Source organism: Acipenser ruthenus, chromosome 3 (assembly GCF_902713425.1).
Source record: "Acipenser ruthenus chromosome 3, fAciRut3.2 maternal haplotype, whole genome shotgun sequence".
In the NCBI taxonomy this organism is placed as follows: Eukaryota; Metazoa; Chordata; class Actinopteri; order Acipenseriformes; family Acipenseridae; genus Acipenser; species Acipenser ruthenus.
The window spans coordinates 5,418,338-5,434,694 of NC_081191.1; the positions used below are offsets into that span (position 1 = coordinate 5,418,338).

General features: G+C 37.8%; 1 protein-coding gene across 3 annotated transcripts in view; it reads right to left on the bottom strand.

The window, feature by feature from the left end:
• Window positions 1-2,061, bottom strand: part of LOC117394903 (inactive phospholipase C-like protein 2) — a 78,205-nt gene extending 76,144 nt beyond the window's left edge. Inside the window, exons 1-2 of one of the 3 annotated variants that reach the window (XM_033993607.3) lie at window positions 1,256-2,061; window positions 652-926 (exon numbers count right to left, since the gene is read on the bottom strand). In XM_033993607.3, the coding sequence (XP_033849498.2) occupies window positions 652-909 (258 nt within the window). In that variant the 5' untranslated portion in view covers window positions 910-926; window positions 1,256-2,061. Of the gene's footprint in view, window positions 1-651 lie in introns of all 3 variants that reach the window. The other 2 variants (XM_033993606.3, XM_059010819.1) reach the window with 2 other exon arrangements.
• Between the last annotated feature and the right edge of the window lie 14,296 nt (window positions 2,062-16,357).

Below are 16,357 nucleotides of genomic sequence, written 5' to 3' on the forward strand. Positions count from 1 at the left end.
TATATATGTAATGTAAAAATAATCATGTACACATAATCATAAATATATGCAGTGCCCTGGCAGAATAAAATAAGAAATTAGCATTGGAAACAATGTTATTCTCTGGTGTATTTAGTTCAATAAATGTTGTGTATTAAACTACATATTTAGCAATGCTATCTTTTTGAAGTTTCTTGAACACTCATTCATGCTAGCGAGTACTGTAAAGATTGCAGGTAAATTATTTAAGACAAGGGGTGCCAATACTTAGTTCAAACACACATATCGTTACTAAATAAATAATAAATACACAGTATTTATTCAACTAAATAAATAATAAATTAGTGAATAACATTGTTTCAAATGAAGGATTCCAACACTTCTGCGACTGTATATATAGCATGACGTTTCACACGTGCTAACGGAACTCTAGTGAAAATTATCCGCTCCAAACCAACTAGATGTGAAAGGCCCTAACGCAAAGCAATTACCTTTGATACAACATGACACGGCTGAATTTCTTAGTTTGCTTAAGTTAATGCAAATGATCTGCATCATCTGACATGATATCACATATAAACATACAGCATAGTAACTTGATTACCCAACGGACACAGCACGTACTGGTTCTCTTCGGCGTATGTTGGAGAGTGTGTGTTTTGACGACCTTACCTTAATGATGCTGCTCCTACGGGGTGTGCCAGGTTTGCCCTCCAGTCCGGCTGTTGTATTGTTAGCGATGTCTATCCCAGGGCTGCCGGGGGTGGCTGGAGATCCCGATTCAAGCATGTCTCCCACCCCACAGTCTCCGTTTGAAACCGAGCCTGCACACTGCACGTCCCTGTCAGCTTCATCGCCGTGGTTGAGAGGCTTCTGCCCCGGGATCTGTGAGGAAGCCACGCCGCCGTTCTCCTTCCCAAACTCCGCCATAAGAATACGGCTTCTGTCTGTGATATGATAATTGTGTATGTTCACATAAAACAGTGAATTGGCTAAATCTTATTGTATTAGCCAGACTGCACGCTTTAATATTTAATCGGTGGTAATCCCATGTTAAAACGATTTTACACACTAGTCTGACTGCATTAATTGTCAGTGACTCGGCCAGCTAATCAAAATATTCTCTTTTCGATTAAAAACTGCTGTCGAAAATATTTAAAACCAACAGTCTTTTTTTTTTTTACGAAGAGGAATCAAAAAAGTAAAAAAAAAAAAAAAAAAAAAAATTAAACTGTATCTAATCCAAGCCAAAAAGAGGAAACTGCGTTGCACATACCTGCCTGATCAGTGATATGACAACTTACTCCATTGACACTGTAACAGTGGGGTTTAAATGTTCGCAGTAAAAAAATAAACAACACTGTATACAATCTATTCACACAACCTAGTTTATTACAATCAAAACGTGTTGTCGGTGTTTGATAGGGTTCTTAATTCAAGTTGCTGGACACCTCCACTCGCCGCTTTCTTGTTAGTTTTAACAATCCACATAGTTTAACACACCGCCAAAGGGAAAATGCACAATGAACGAAAAACGTTGTTTCATTTCCAAGAAGCGGTACTATTGTAAAAATAATCGACTAGTCGTCCTTTTGCTGCAAGTACAAGATGCTGTTGCATGAAAAGCACCTTCCTCTGCCAGTGTGACAGACTTTCTTTACTGCAAAAAAAAAAAAAAATACAGTAAATTAAAATCGCAGTGTTGAGTACATCAGTCAGGCACGGGAACAAAATGAATCTGGTTTTCGATGGCAATTCGTATTGGTCGACAGTAGCCCTGTGTGTGATAGTTGTACAGTGGCTGTCAATGCAGAGCTCCAAAATCCAGATTCTCTCACACAGACAGACAGACAGGCAGATCGCACTCGTTTCCTCAAACGGAGTCCTCCTCTCGCTGGACACAGCTTCTGTCAGTCAAACACTCCAGTTTAATTCTTCATTGGAAATGGCTAATGAGCCCCCGCCCGTGAAGTTGACGAGACGCCATTTAATGTAAATAGGCTCTTCTTGTTGGCTGGTGTTGGCAAAAACCCACCTACGGTAGTAAAAGTACCGTCAGTCAAACACACACATACTTCCAATTGGCTTCACCCACACAGGAACGCCCCTCGTCAATCTATGCGACTCAACGAGGACGCTGTATAAACCACTTCCACTTTTTGTTGGCTCGTAAGACCTACCTGGATGTAAATAGCGTGGGAGGAACAGGGCGTGATCAACTTCAGATTCATATATCTTTAACAAATACGGCTGTTTGGGTATTGTTGAAAAGGTTACGCCAGCAAGCAAGTACATAATGCAAAGGTTATTCAACTAAACACTGTGCCAATACCCTCGCACACATCGATGGGTAAGGATATAGGTTTTATTTTTTCATTAAAGGTTCAACTTTTGGGAACAATTTGATATAATGGTTGGGTTGCAGTTATAATATAATAAACATTTTAAACAGTAATATTTATTTTTTTACTGCACAAAAGAATAGTACCATCTGCATACATGCCAACAGTCCCGATTTCCTAGCAAATGTCCCGCGTCCCGCCCCGCATAGGTAGAAAGTCCCGATATTTACACATAGAAAAAAAACTAATTTATTCTGCACAGTAGAGTTAGTGAAAACCACACGCTGTGCTCTTCGTGCGGCTGACACATCTGCTGATCACTAACTTACCTGTATACAAAGGTAAGAACGCTTCATTGTGTCTATGTCCTGTGGTGTTGGGTTGAGAGGATATGGCTATTATTATACGATACAGTGTTTATTATGTATGACCCCTCCCATGTGTATGATGCGTATAACATTCTACTGTTTTCCGACAGATGGAATAGGTGAAATTTACATAAAAGTGGCACAATAACTATTTAGTATTTAAATGAGAAACCTATATGTTAATGACGCCAGTGATAGTTTCTACGTCATTTCAGGATTTCAATCAAGGTGGTATTGAACGGTAGTAAATGCGGAGAAAACAAAACAGACTTATGTGTTTCAGGAGATATGGAGAAAGCAGAGAAGATGCATTTAATAGAACACAATAATTAAGCAAATACCTCAGGGAAGAGAGAAAAAAAGCAAAGTCAGAGAGTTCACTTTAGTAGCCTATTATTTTTTTTATGTATACTGTATTAAATTGTAGTTTCGGTTATGGAGGAATCAGGATATTTTATGCCAAAATTAAAATGTATTAATTAATGCATAACTAAATATAGAAATAAATAAACGTTGAAATAAATAAATCTATATATACATTTATATATGTGTTTATTTATTCATTTATGTTTTCGTTTTATTTATTTATTTTTCATTTTGGCATAGCAGCTATGGTATCCCTTTCATCCTCTAAAATCGCAGCAATCTCTAGAAGCACATTGGGCTCCATTGCCAAAGTAATCAGAGTCACTGCACCCATATCAGAGCCTTTTGTAGATGGAGCCTATTTGAAATAGGTTCCCATCTGCATCAGTGGCGTGCTTTTTTTAAGTGGCAGCTACCTGTAAGCCACAGATACCTTTCATAATTTGAATTCTGAAAGTGCCGAGTATATCCTTTCCCTTCCTGTGTCAGCTCGCGGATCTGTGGTGTATATCTCCCTTTTTTAACAATATCCAATTTTTCAGAGAAAGTTCTCCTTGAAAAAGGATTCGTAACCAAATCGACTATACCAAGGAATATTTATATTTTGGGGTTGCTCACTAATGATTGGTCAGTTGTCAGAGCTTTGACTTTCCCATTGGTTGCTAAAGCAGGGCCTTCAAGTGAGGCAGAGAATACCCCTGGGAGATTTATGGCCCGCCTCTGCTCACTCCTGATTGGTCGCCTCTCTAAAAAAGGACATTCTTCGATTCACCTATTGGTTATACTCACTCAAGACCTTCAACTTAAATGGAGAATACCCTCAATTGTTTTTTTTCTAGCTTCTGGTCGTTGTTTTAGACTTATGCGGGGGAAATGCAGATCTCTTATTGGCTGTTCACATCCCCTTCAGGAAACCCCTAGACTCTTAAAAAACCTCTAGTAAACCCTGTAAGTCATCTTAGATAAAGGCGTCAGACAAATGAACAAGTAATAATTAAAGTAGTATGTTTCATAGTATAAGCAAGCACACTGTACGCAAGTGAGTGAGGCAACGTAATGTCATTTGACTGACGGTTTACTTGGCACTGTCTGGTCAGCAGAGAATACCTTGAAGGTCCTGACAGCATGCCACTGATCTGCATTAGGACTTTTTGAAACAGACGGAACCACTAGACGGAAAACACTCAATCTGACCACACAAACCCTTTTGATTTTTGCAAGGGGGTTATGTTAATTAGGCGCCCACTTCATTTGCATAACATTCCTCATACTGTCGGAACTGGGGTTTTGCAACTGTTCTCATCCTTCCTGGCCATTTATTATTTTTGCTGGAACATGAAAAACAGTCGGAAAGTTAAAATCCCGCCACAAAAGCCCTCCCCGACGGTCGGAAAAGCTTTGATATTCAAGAATACTAAGTTGTGCGCATGAGATAATGGCCCTGAATATCAAAAGTGCATTCCAACAGTCCGAAGCTCGCTGTCTCCGTTTGTTTTAACCCAACTCTTATCCCGTACGTGGTTTCCATCATAAAATGAAACACTTTTCCGCTGTTTTAAGAACATAAGAAAAGAACATAAGAAAGTTTACAAACGAGAGGAGGCCATTCAGCCCATCTTGCTCGTTTGGTTGTTAGTAGCTTATTGATCCCAGAATCTCATCAAGCAGCTTCTTGAAGGATCCCAGGGTTTCAGCTTCAACAACATTACTGGGGAGTTGGTTCCAGACCCTCACAATTCTCTGTGTAAAAAAGTGCCTCCTATTTTCTGTTCTGAATGCCCCTTTATCTAATCTCCATTTGTGACCCCTGGTCCTTGTTTCTTTTTTCAGGTCAAAGAAGTCCCCTGAGTCGACATTGTCTATACCTTTTAGGATTTTGAATGTTTGAATCAGATTGCCGCGTAGTCTTCTTTGTTCAAGACTGAATAGATTCAATTCTTTTAGCCTGTCTGCATACGACATGCCTTTTAAACCCGGGATAATTCTGGTTGCTCTTCTTTGCACTCTGTCTAGAGCAGCAATATCCTTTTTGTAACGAGGTGACCAGAACTGAACACAATATTCTAGGTGAGGTCTCACTAATGCACTGTAAAGTTTTAACATTACTTCCCTTGATTTAAATTCAACACTTCTCACAATATATCCGAGCATCTTGTTGGCCTTTTTTTTTTATAGCTTCCCCACATTGTCTAGATGAAGACATTTCTGAATCAACATAAACTCCTAGGTCTTTTTCATAGTTCCCGTCTTCAATTTCACTATCTCCCATATGATATTTATAATGCACATTTTTATTGCCTGCATGCAATACTTTACACTTTTCTCTATTAAATTTCATTTGCCATGTGTCTGCCCAGTTCTGGGGCAGACACATTAGTAGGATATCATACAAACAACCGTGGCAAATAATGATCCCTCAGGGTGCTTGACTCCAACGCCTCTTTAAGTTCATCACATAAATACAATATTGTAGCTTCACCCAATTCAATATCTCTGTAGCATTTGCTCTTCTGTAAGGTCCAAACAGGTGGCTACAATTCCATACTGGGGGGGGGGGGGCAGCTACATTATCCCTTTCATCCTCTAAACTCGCAGCATCCCTAGCAGCACGTTGGGAACTATCACCATTAGTATAGTCAAAGAGTCCCTCCACCCACAGCAGACCTTTTTTTATGGACCCTGTTTGAAATATGTTCTCATCTCCATTTGAAACAGTTGTAACCAATTTAGACAGAATCTAAATACTCAATCTGACCACCTCAGCCCTTTTGATTTCTGCACGGGGGGAATGTTAATTAGGTACCCAGGTTAATTTACATAACGTTCTTCATAATGTCGCCAGCTGTTCTCATCCTTCCTGGCCATTTTAGATTTTTACACAGAGCACGAAAAACAGTCGAAGTTAAAACACCACCACAAAAGCGCCCCCGATGGTCGAGGAGGGTGTCTGTGCAGCCCGGAGGCTCCAGCCGTGTAGCTCCAGCCCTGTAGCCGTGCGTGCCCAGCTCCTAAGTCACGTCATCATTGTACGCTGCATCCTGATCACATGATAAGGGCGATATCTTGCTTTATGTTGTGAACATGCGTAATGTTATTGTTTAACGTAGAAGGTTGTACCCATGTTGAGTTGGTGTAGTGACGAGGTTGTTGAAGACAGATAAATATGTTTAAATAAAGAAAGAAAGAAAGAAAGAAAGAAATGTATATTACCTCCAATTCTTCTAGCCCATGGCATCAAATGCAATACATGAAAAGTACTACAGCTATGAATCGTTATATCAGGGGAGGGAGAAGGCCAGGGCCGTGTTTAAGCGGGGGGCAACCGGAACATTTGCCCAGGGCCCTGGGCTGCAGGCCCCCTCAGCAAAATACATAAATAAAAATGGCTATTTTACAGTTTAAAATCCAATTCACTTGCCCCGTGATCGCGCTAGCTAAACACTTGCGTCTCTTACTGGTCACTCACACGCTGAAGGACAGAGAGAGAGACTAACAGAAAAAAATGGAACAACTTAGCGGTGCAGCGAAACAAAAAAAAAACAAAACAAAAGGAAAACCAAGCTAGTGAAAAATGCCTGCTGGAAAACATTCCGAGACTATCAAATTTCGGTTTTAAATCCTATAAAAACAATCAACAGATTGCTTGCACCGATCAAAACCGTATGTTACTGTGTATAACTTGTCTGGCTTATAACTTGTCTGGCTTGCTTACCGACTTTCAGAACATGTCAAAATATGACATCAAAAACAAAGCTGCTACACTCGTGCAAACCTATCCTTCAGATCTGGACGAATATTTCCCATCAGAAATGCTCCAGTTTACTAAATGTGTTTCTGGCAAGGACAAGAGAACAGCGTTTGACCACCTTCAACTTATCCTGAATTCTCAAGTGATTTCCACGTTTCCGAAAGTCACCACTGCTCTGCGCATATCCATTTACCTATCCTTAATGTGCACTAACTGTTCTGGAGAACTATCATTCTCTTGCATGGGACTCATTAAGAATAAACTGAGAGTCACCATGAACCAGGATCGCCTAAACAGCATTGCCATCATGTCCACGGAACATGATATACTCAGAAAACTGGATTTTACTGACATTATTAGAGACTTTGCACAGATTAGGACAATTTAAATAAAATGCTGTTTAGTTTTAAGATAGATTGTGGTATTGAGCACTTACTAACTTTTTAATATTCCTAACGTCTTTTAAAGGTTCTTTTCATATTCATCCTGTGTAATGCCAAGTCTTGATAGCTAATCGTTTCATGAATTGAGGGGGGGGGGGGGTTCTGTTCTGATTCTTTGTCCAGGGGCCCATGATACCAAAATCCGGCCCTGGAGAAGATGTTGACATTGCACAAGAAGAACACAGATTTATGAAAACGTAAACATCACATTGCACAGGACTGTCAGCAGAAAAACAATATAACAAGTACAATCAGAGTTGGCAAATAAAAAATAATAATATGAAAACATGTCGATTTATATTCCAGTCTTAAAAATGTAAGTGGGCACGTTATTTTAAAAAAAAAATCTTTAGATATATTTTTGTATTTTTTTTTTTTTTTTTTTTTTTAATGTACCTAGCTGCTTTTTACCGAGGCGGCCGCCTCGGCTGCCTCAGTATACGCTGCGCCTCTGAACAGTGTAACTGCATTTAAAGCTGGGTCCACACCTGAGCGATAAGTTGCGCAACTTAGTTGCATGCAACCAAGTGGCTTATATGTGGACATCCCTGCTACCAGTTGCGAGCAGTTGCGCAGCCAGTTGCTTAAAGTAGAGCCGGTGTCATGCCAAATTTCGCCCCCCTGCCAAATTTGTCCGCCCCCCAGTCCCTCCCCGAGTCATGTGACATATTAGCGTACGAGTCACGTGACGATCAGGTTTCGTGATGCGGAGAGGATAGGGTAAAACATCGGGATTTTACTTACTGAAAGTTACGTTTGCTTTTTTATTGGCATTTATTCGTTTTATATTTATTTTTTTATATGTATCAATGTTTTTTGTATCATAAATGGTTGTATTTTATTTGATTGCTCTTGTTTTACTTACTGAAAATTACGTTTGCGTGTTTTTTTTACATTTATTCGTATTATTATTATATTTATTTTTAATATTTAACAATGTTTTTTGTATCATAAATGGTTGTATTTTATTTGATTGCTCTTCACGTGATTACATAAGAGCTTTTACAGTAAATATAAAATACATTAAATATTGTTTAATTATATATATATACACATATATGCTAATAAATAAATAATAATAATAATAATAATAATAATAATAAAGTTGAACAGCTTAAATGATGACAACTGTAACGCAAACGTTATATTACAATTGTAACTTTTCAAATAAAAAAATGTTTATAACAAACAATAAGTTAGAAGTATAGTCTAGTCTGGTAATAATTTCTACACATTTGTGGGTAGTCATGTTGATGTTTATAGTCTTGCTATACTTATTACAATCAGGGAGTTGTCATGATTACACATACAGTTGCAAACAAATTTATTGACACCCTTAACTAAAGATCATTCAAGACGCTTTTTTATTTTTTTTGAATTGTTGTGAAATGTGATAAGGTCGCGTATAAGCCTTTTGTGTTTAGATGACTTTGTATAGTTATTTCATACACTTCTATACCAGATGTTTCTTTAAATCCTTGGCTGTTAATGGTGGATTTTTGCGAGCAGCTCAAACAATTCTTTATGCTGTAGTCGTAATTTTCCTGGGACGTCCATTTCTTTCCATCCTGTCAGTTGAATTAGTCTTCAAATGCTTCCTGATTATTGTGGATTTTTGTATTACGATTTTTTCCCCACAACGCTCTTTATCGATTCCCCTGTAGTAGTTACTGTAACAAGTGCTTTTCTCACATCTGGATCCAACTCCTTTGTTTTGACCATGCTGTGCTGAGGGCACAAACTACTTTGCTTCAGTTTCTGTGCGTGTTTTACAGCTAATGTTTTTTTTATTTTTTATAATATTGCTAAATTGATAAGTAGTGGTTTCTAATTGATTAATAGTGATTAGCTCAATTAAGACTAACCTTAACTTACAGACTTTAATTGAAAATGTGCCAATAAGTTTGTGATCAACAAATATTGTTATTTACACCAATATGATTAATATAGGTTATACAGTAGCTTCAGTGTATATTGTGAGAAATATTTAGGGAATGTCAAAAATTAAAGGAATGAACAGGTCAAAAGATTTAATCTTTAGCATTATTCATGCATGGTCTTGCACTAAATTTGCAAACACATTTCTCTTAGTTTAACCATATAACTTGTCATTCAAAAATGAAGTAATACACCCTCATTGTATGTGTTGCCACTTCCTACACTGTTTGTCAGATCATTGACATCATCCTGGAATGGAGCCTGTCATTCTCAAAGCAGGTCTGCAGATTGGTTGTTGTTCCTTTTTTTTTATCAGTAATACTGTATATGCATTTGTTAAAATATGTATGAAGCCAAATTATATCATATGCTATAAAATAAGAATGTTTCTTCCATAACTTCAAACACTCAAAAGTACAAATTTGGAACTAGAAGCAATATGATTGTTAACCACTACATATTGTCCCTGACTTTAGTGTGTATAATTCAGGCTCTTAACTAATGAAGCATACAGGATGTCAGATTTGTGTAAATGCTAGAGTAGAAGTCAATGTAGATCCGAGTTGTCCAGTCTTAGTGCTGGTGAACCCTTAACAGAGCACTGCATGGCGAGCAGAAATCTGCACTCAATCATTTTAGTGAGTTGTGTATCAGGTGTAGTTGTCCAAACCAGAAAGACATTCACAAAAAAGGCACGTGTTGAAAAATGTAGCAAACTTTATTTTCTGTATTCTTCACAATAAAACAAGTACATGATCAGATTGCATATTTCCATTGTAACGTGCTATCCAGGACTTAATGCGTAAGCATTAGTGAAAAAAACAAACACTATACTGCAGGTCAGCTTTGGTAAAAAGCCCCCTCACCACGTCAAGGTCCTGACCTATGGAGTAGGGTGTTAGGAGCAGGTTTAACAGAACTTTAAAATGCCTTCTCACATAACCCACAAAAAAGAAAGACTTTAAAGAGGCTGCCTGTCTAAAAATGACATTACCCAATTTATAGTGACATGTTATCAGTAAATCATATGGACATTTCATACTCTTAACTTTTATAGTATGTAATTGTCTAATATCAGTAAATAGGAATGGAAATCGAATTTGAAATTGAAGCATTAATGTCTGAAACATGTACACGTAAAATGTGAAGTTGTTTATTACTTTAGAATTACATCTACTGTACTTTTATATCATGTTACACACACCTTATTTGGCACAATTTCACTTCAATACAGTGAATCAGCCCCTCCCAAGCTGGTTCAATATAACTACATTAAACAAGGTGGGTGTTAGAACTGACATCCAGTTTACTTTTGATATCTCTGCCCTGGAAATACTCAAGTCAGGCAGTAATTCAGTAGCACAGAAACTAAGACTACCATACCAATTAAAAATGAAAGTGCAAAAGCATCTGCAATATTTCTCCAAATAAAAAGGTATCAATACAGAATCAGGGTCTGCTGAAAAAAAATGAATTCTTCAAAATAAGTAGTTTGTGCGCTCATGAAAAATAAACACTGAAGACAATGAGTCTTATTAACAATACACATGTAAATAGCTGTAAATTATGGTAATGTTGCTTGACAGGCATTACCACATTGGAGTGTTAGTATAATATGTTCAAAAAAACATATACAGTAAAAAACAAAATAAACCTGTTACGCCTTTACTTACCATACTTACCCATGTGTGTAACTCTGCAAATGAAGCACATATACTCCTCCATACTTATGAGGTCATCTGGCTGTAGATCTTCACACTGGCCATGGAACCATTCACCACACCTCCCGCATTCCACCATCAGCTCCAGTGCAATCCTGTATGGTCTCCACATCACAGAAATGTACCTCTGGGAGGGGGGTTCTCTCACAGCTCGGGAAAGGAGGAAGAGATCCATTTACAAAACAAGAAAAAAGATGATCACGCATTTGCTTTTAATCATAACATAACTTACCTGGATCTCCACCCATGCAGAGTGTGAGGCTGTTTGCGATGGTAAACAGTCCACAGTCACTACATCCCTGCTGCTGCTGTACATGTGGCCACCCGATCCAAACTGTCTTTCCACTGTACTGCAGCAGTGATACGACCTGGGAACGGAAATCATGGTTTTATTAATTCCCAAAGAGTCAAACACATTTAAAGTACCTTCCTCACAGTCTATGTTACTTACCGTGACCCAGTGATTGCAAGACACATTGAGAATCTGTACAAATCCCTGAGCCGATGAGCTGAAGAAAGTCAGCTGTGTCAGGCTGGTGACAGCATACAAACCTCCCACCTGTGTGTACTGTCTACGTAGCAGAGCCTGGCTGTGGTCCATCACCTCATCACCCCTCCACGTGTGCTGTCCAACACAATAAAACAAATGACTCCTAATTCTGCCACCACCCCCCTTCATTGAGAATGGCAGTCTTCTCCTCTTCATTGGTCACAACCCTACAGAGACACTCTCCAGTCTTCTCAGGGACACACAGGTACTTACCTGACAGATAAAACAAAAGTCAAGATAATACTACAGTAAATACTTCAATGAGTGGACAATACTGACATGTGGAAAACTGTCTCTGCCCTTTATAATGGTCATTTCTTAGACTCTTAAGTTACATAATTTATATATATATATATATATATATATATATATATATATATATATATATATATATATATATATATATATATATATATTCTTTAATACAAATTATGTTTTCTGGTACTCACATTTCTGCTATTAGTTATATATAGAGAGATGTTTTAATCTTTTAAACCTTTTCTTTCATATTATATATATATATATTACTTGTATTGTAACACTTGAAATGTATTTGCTTACGATTGTAAGTCGCCCTGGATAAGGGCGTCTGCTAAGAAATAAATAATAATAATAATAATAATAATAATAATATATATTACACACACACACACGTTTATCATTTATTTGAATGTACATCTTCAAAAATACAGGACGGCTTCAATAACTTATAATGTATTAATATTAATTTTCAATATTTCTCTATTTTTTTTACCTTTCAAAACTAATGTACTGGCTTTCTTTCTGATACCCCTCTTCTCTTTGGTGGCTTTTTCAGGATTCTCACCTGTGCTGAGGTAGCGATATACCGCTCTCAAGTGATCCATATCGATTGATAAATGTAGTTTTCTGAGGGGGAAAAAACACAGTATTACAAATTTGTATTGTAAAAAGAGAAATTATTTGATTACAATTGTATGACGGCGCCAACGAACTCCAACTGTCAGTGTCAAGATCTGTGGAGCAAAAGCAGTGACGCGCATAGCAACAGAACGCTGACATGTCACATGACTCAGGGGGGGACAAATTTGCCATGACACCGGGCTCTACTTTCCAAGCAACCTCCTGAGCGACTTCTGTAGACATAGGCGACCACGTGGCAATTCGCAAACTCTGATTGGTTCTTATAATGCTGACTGCACGGCTTGCATATCCTGTCATTAAGAAGCACTAATTTTAAAAATGTCGGCGGTAAAATTAAACGGTTTAGTCAGCTTTTACGTGGCTTTGTTTTTTCTTTAGGGAATATGGCATTTAAAATAACAACAGTTGAAAAAATATTAGCAGCCAACTCTTCCTCGTTGTAGACGAGGGAACCTTGTTGCACAAGTAATTGCTCAGATGTGAACAAAGCAATTGCTCGCAACTGAGTTGCGCAATTTCGGGAGCAATTGGGTTGCACAACTAATCGCTCAGGTGTGGACCCAGCTTAAGGTTCTTACTGAAGCGTAACAAACTGTCTCTGTTATTTCAGCTACATGTCACTGTGTTGAAGGCAGGAGAGCTGCCTCCATTAACGCTGCTCACAGTGTTGTCGGTTGTATCCCTGCCCTTTTTGTAAGCTGTCTGTATATATAAGCCAAGGGACCAATATAGTGTAAGGTGGCACTTGGAGGTCCATCTTAAACGGGCAGTACAGTCCGTATGAAGGTTTGCTTCATGTTTTTGTTTGTTTTTTAAAGGTTTTTTTTTGTTTTTTTAGTAATATCATTTTTTTTATGCTTTCACCTAGATGGTAAATAAGTAAAGCTGTAATCTTCATTGTGCTAAAGAGACATAATAATCTTTTATTTCAAATATTATTTGAGAATAAATTTAACTTTTCTTTTTTCATTTATAAAATGCCATATGCTTTTGTTAAAAATTCAGTCTTCATTTTTGACTACATAATAATCTTTTGGAAATTGCTTGAAACTATTTTTGTTTTGTCAATGATCCCAATTATATGATGCAAAAATATATGGTTGTAAGCAGACCTGTGGTCAATTACAATGCTGGGACGCCAGAATCACCGTCGAGCCCTCTTGAGGTGTCGTGGGCTAGTCGACGAAACACTGAGGATGGAAGGTGCCCACTTGAAAACCCCAGAGATGTACCCTACTTAGCTCAATCCAGACGGTTGTCATGCTGATGCGCTGGGGAGGCCGCACTTTGGTTGATCCCCGGAGCCAGCATCGCAGCCGTTGTGTGTGCTGATGCGCCAGGGAGGCAAAATAAGCTGATCCCTGGAGCCAGCATTACACTTCAGCCATTAACACCAGACAGAAGGATATCTACATCACCATATGGAAGGAAACGTAAATGGATGGAGACACATATGGATCACATTAGTTTACTGTAAAGCTACGTCTTAGTTGGTGCTTATCTTGGCGAGAGCCGAGTTCAAATCAGCATGAAGTTTTAACATCTACTCTCGTGTAATGGAAATCAATAGTAATGATGTCATTTAAAATAATTGTACTATAGCTGAACCTGGACACACCTGTGTAATTGTAATTGTAGTTCAATTACATCTTTGTCATACTTATTATTTTCAGAATTTTATAAACACAGGTAATGCACTGAAGAACAGGAGTTTTTTTGCTAAATAATCATTACAAATATACCTGTTTATATACTATGTATGCTACTTTTTAGTATAATTGTACTGGTAATTGTAACTGTAATGGTGACCAAACAAATATAACTAGAATTATAATTTCAGCAAACAGTTCTTTTGTAATTTTATTTGACCCCAGGTGTAGTTGTAAGAACCTTCGTACAGATCCATGTCTTCAACGCATTTCCTAATCTCTCTCTCTCTTTACAATACACAGTATGCAAATGCAACCCAGACTGCAGACCAGCTGGACATTTCTGTTGCTCAAAGACACTGATAAGGAGGCAAGATATCATAAATCCCCGTCACTGAAACCAAGCCCTTCCACAACACACAGCGCACCCTCATGTCACCTCTGTTCCTCTTCAGGCCACACATTTACATCAGGGAAAAAATGTAAGTGTGCTATGCCCACATTGCAAAATTCTTTTAAACAAAAAAAAACTGCAACGACACATCGAGAGAAAACACATGGACACAAGTTTGAAATCTCCCCAGCCAGTCTTGATGAAGTAAATGGCATATTTGCTGTTGGCAAATCATTTTATGGTCCATGTGTGCCACTTTAGGTACAAAAAAAAAACTTGGGACATGGATCATCAGGCTGTGTGTGAATCAGATGAATGTCGGCAAAACCAAGCATTTGCTATTAGGAGTGGTTTGAGGACATTCCAGTGCGACCGTGCGAGATCTTTGGACTTCTGCACCTCTGCCACAATCACTGAAGTTTTGAAGGAGGTTCTAACTGAAATGTTCCAAAGAAAGTGATTTGGTGAAAACAGAAAACAAGAGTGCCTAAAATGCCAAAAAGAAGCCCACACAGTACACACAACATAATTTCCTTGTTTGTTAATAAAATATTTTAAACTGCAACAGATTTGTGCTCAAGAACTTGACCTTCTAGTCCTTTTCAACAAACTGAAATACTGTATCATAATAAAGTAGGTTGCCACGAATCAAAGGAATACATTGCAAGATCTGCTTCTGGGGTGCCCCATGGTCTGCACCCTCATATACCTGGGGTCTACTACCTCAATCCTCATTGGCTGAGTGGTCTCATTTAACTTATGATTTAATTGAGAACATTTCATTACGGAAATAATCTATTATACTAAGCATTCAGGAGTTGAAAATATAAAAATATCTGCAAGGATTGCATGTCTCTGGCACTTGGAGATATCGTGTGTATACCACCTAAATATAAATGTTCCTCATTTTATAAATTTTTCAGTTACTGGGGTAAGTTCATAGTGTGCTGATATTAAAAAATACATAAATACATACAATGCTCTGCATACTAGCACATAATCAGACCTTCCCAGAGCAAGATCATGTCAATGTAATCTGTATTAAAAAAAAAAAAAAAAAAAAGGACTGTATCAACATGCCCCCTGTAAGAACTAGCCCCGGCCTCCCCTAATAAAACGACTGAAGGAAAAAAAAGAATATAAATTGAAGATCATTTACTCAGTCAACTAAATGTACAAAGACCCAAAGTTCCAGTTCTTGTTCTGTCCCTGTACTTTAGGTTTAGTGATTTCTTGTCAAAGCACATAAAAGGACAGACTGTTATATTTATTTGTACTAACTATCACTTTAAAATAGTATTTAGCATTAACTCCTTGTAAAATAATTAAGGAGGACAAAAGTTTATTTAACATTACAATGTTACTTTGAAATTAGCCTTCAGAAATATATTTCACACTGCTCTGAACTGAACGACTGACCGAATCTGACAGAAACAGTTTAATTCGATATACCTGTATAGTGAAAACTGTTGAATTTAAGTCAAGGGAAGTAATGTTAAAACTTTACAATGCATTAGTAAGACCTAATCTAGAATACTGTGTTCAGTTCTGGTCACCTCGCTACAAAAAGGATATTGTTACTCTAGAAAGAGTGCAAAGAAGAGCGACCAGAATTATTCCTTGTTTAAAAGTCATGCCATATGAACACAGTCTAAAAGAATTGAATTTATTCAGTCTTGAACAAAGCGATCTGGTTCAAGTATTCAAAATTCTAAAAGGTATTGACAATGTCGACCCAGGGGACCTTTTCGACCTGAAAAAAGAAACAAGGACCAGGGGTCACAAATGGAGATTAGATAAAGGGGCACTTTTTCACACAGAGAATTGTGGGAGTCTGGAACCAACTCCCCAGTAATGTTGTTGAAGCTGACACCCTGGGATCTTTCAAGAAGCTGCTTGATGAGATTCTGGGATCAATAAGCTACTAACAACCAAACGAGCAAGATGGGCCGAATA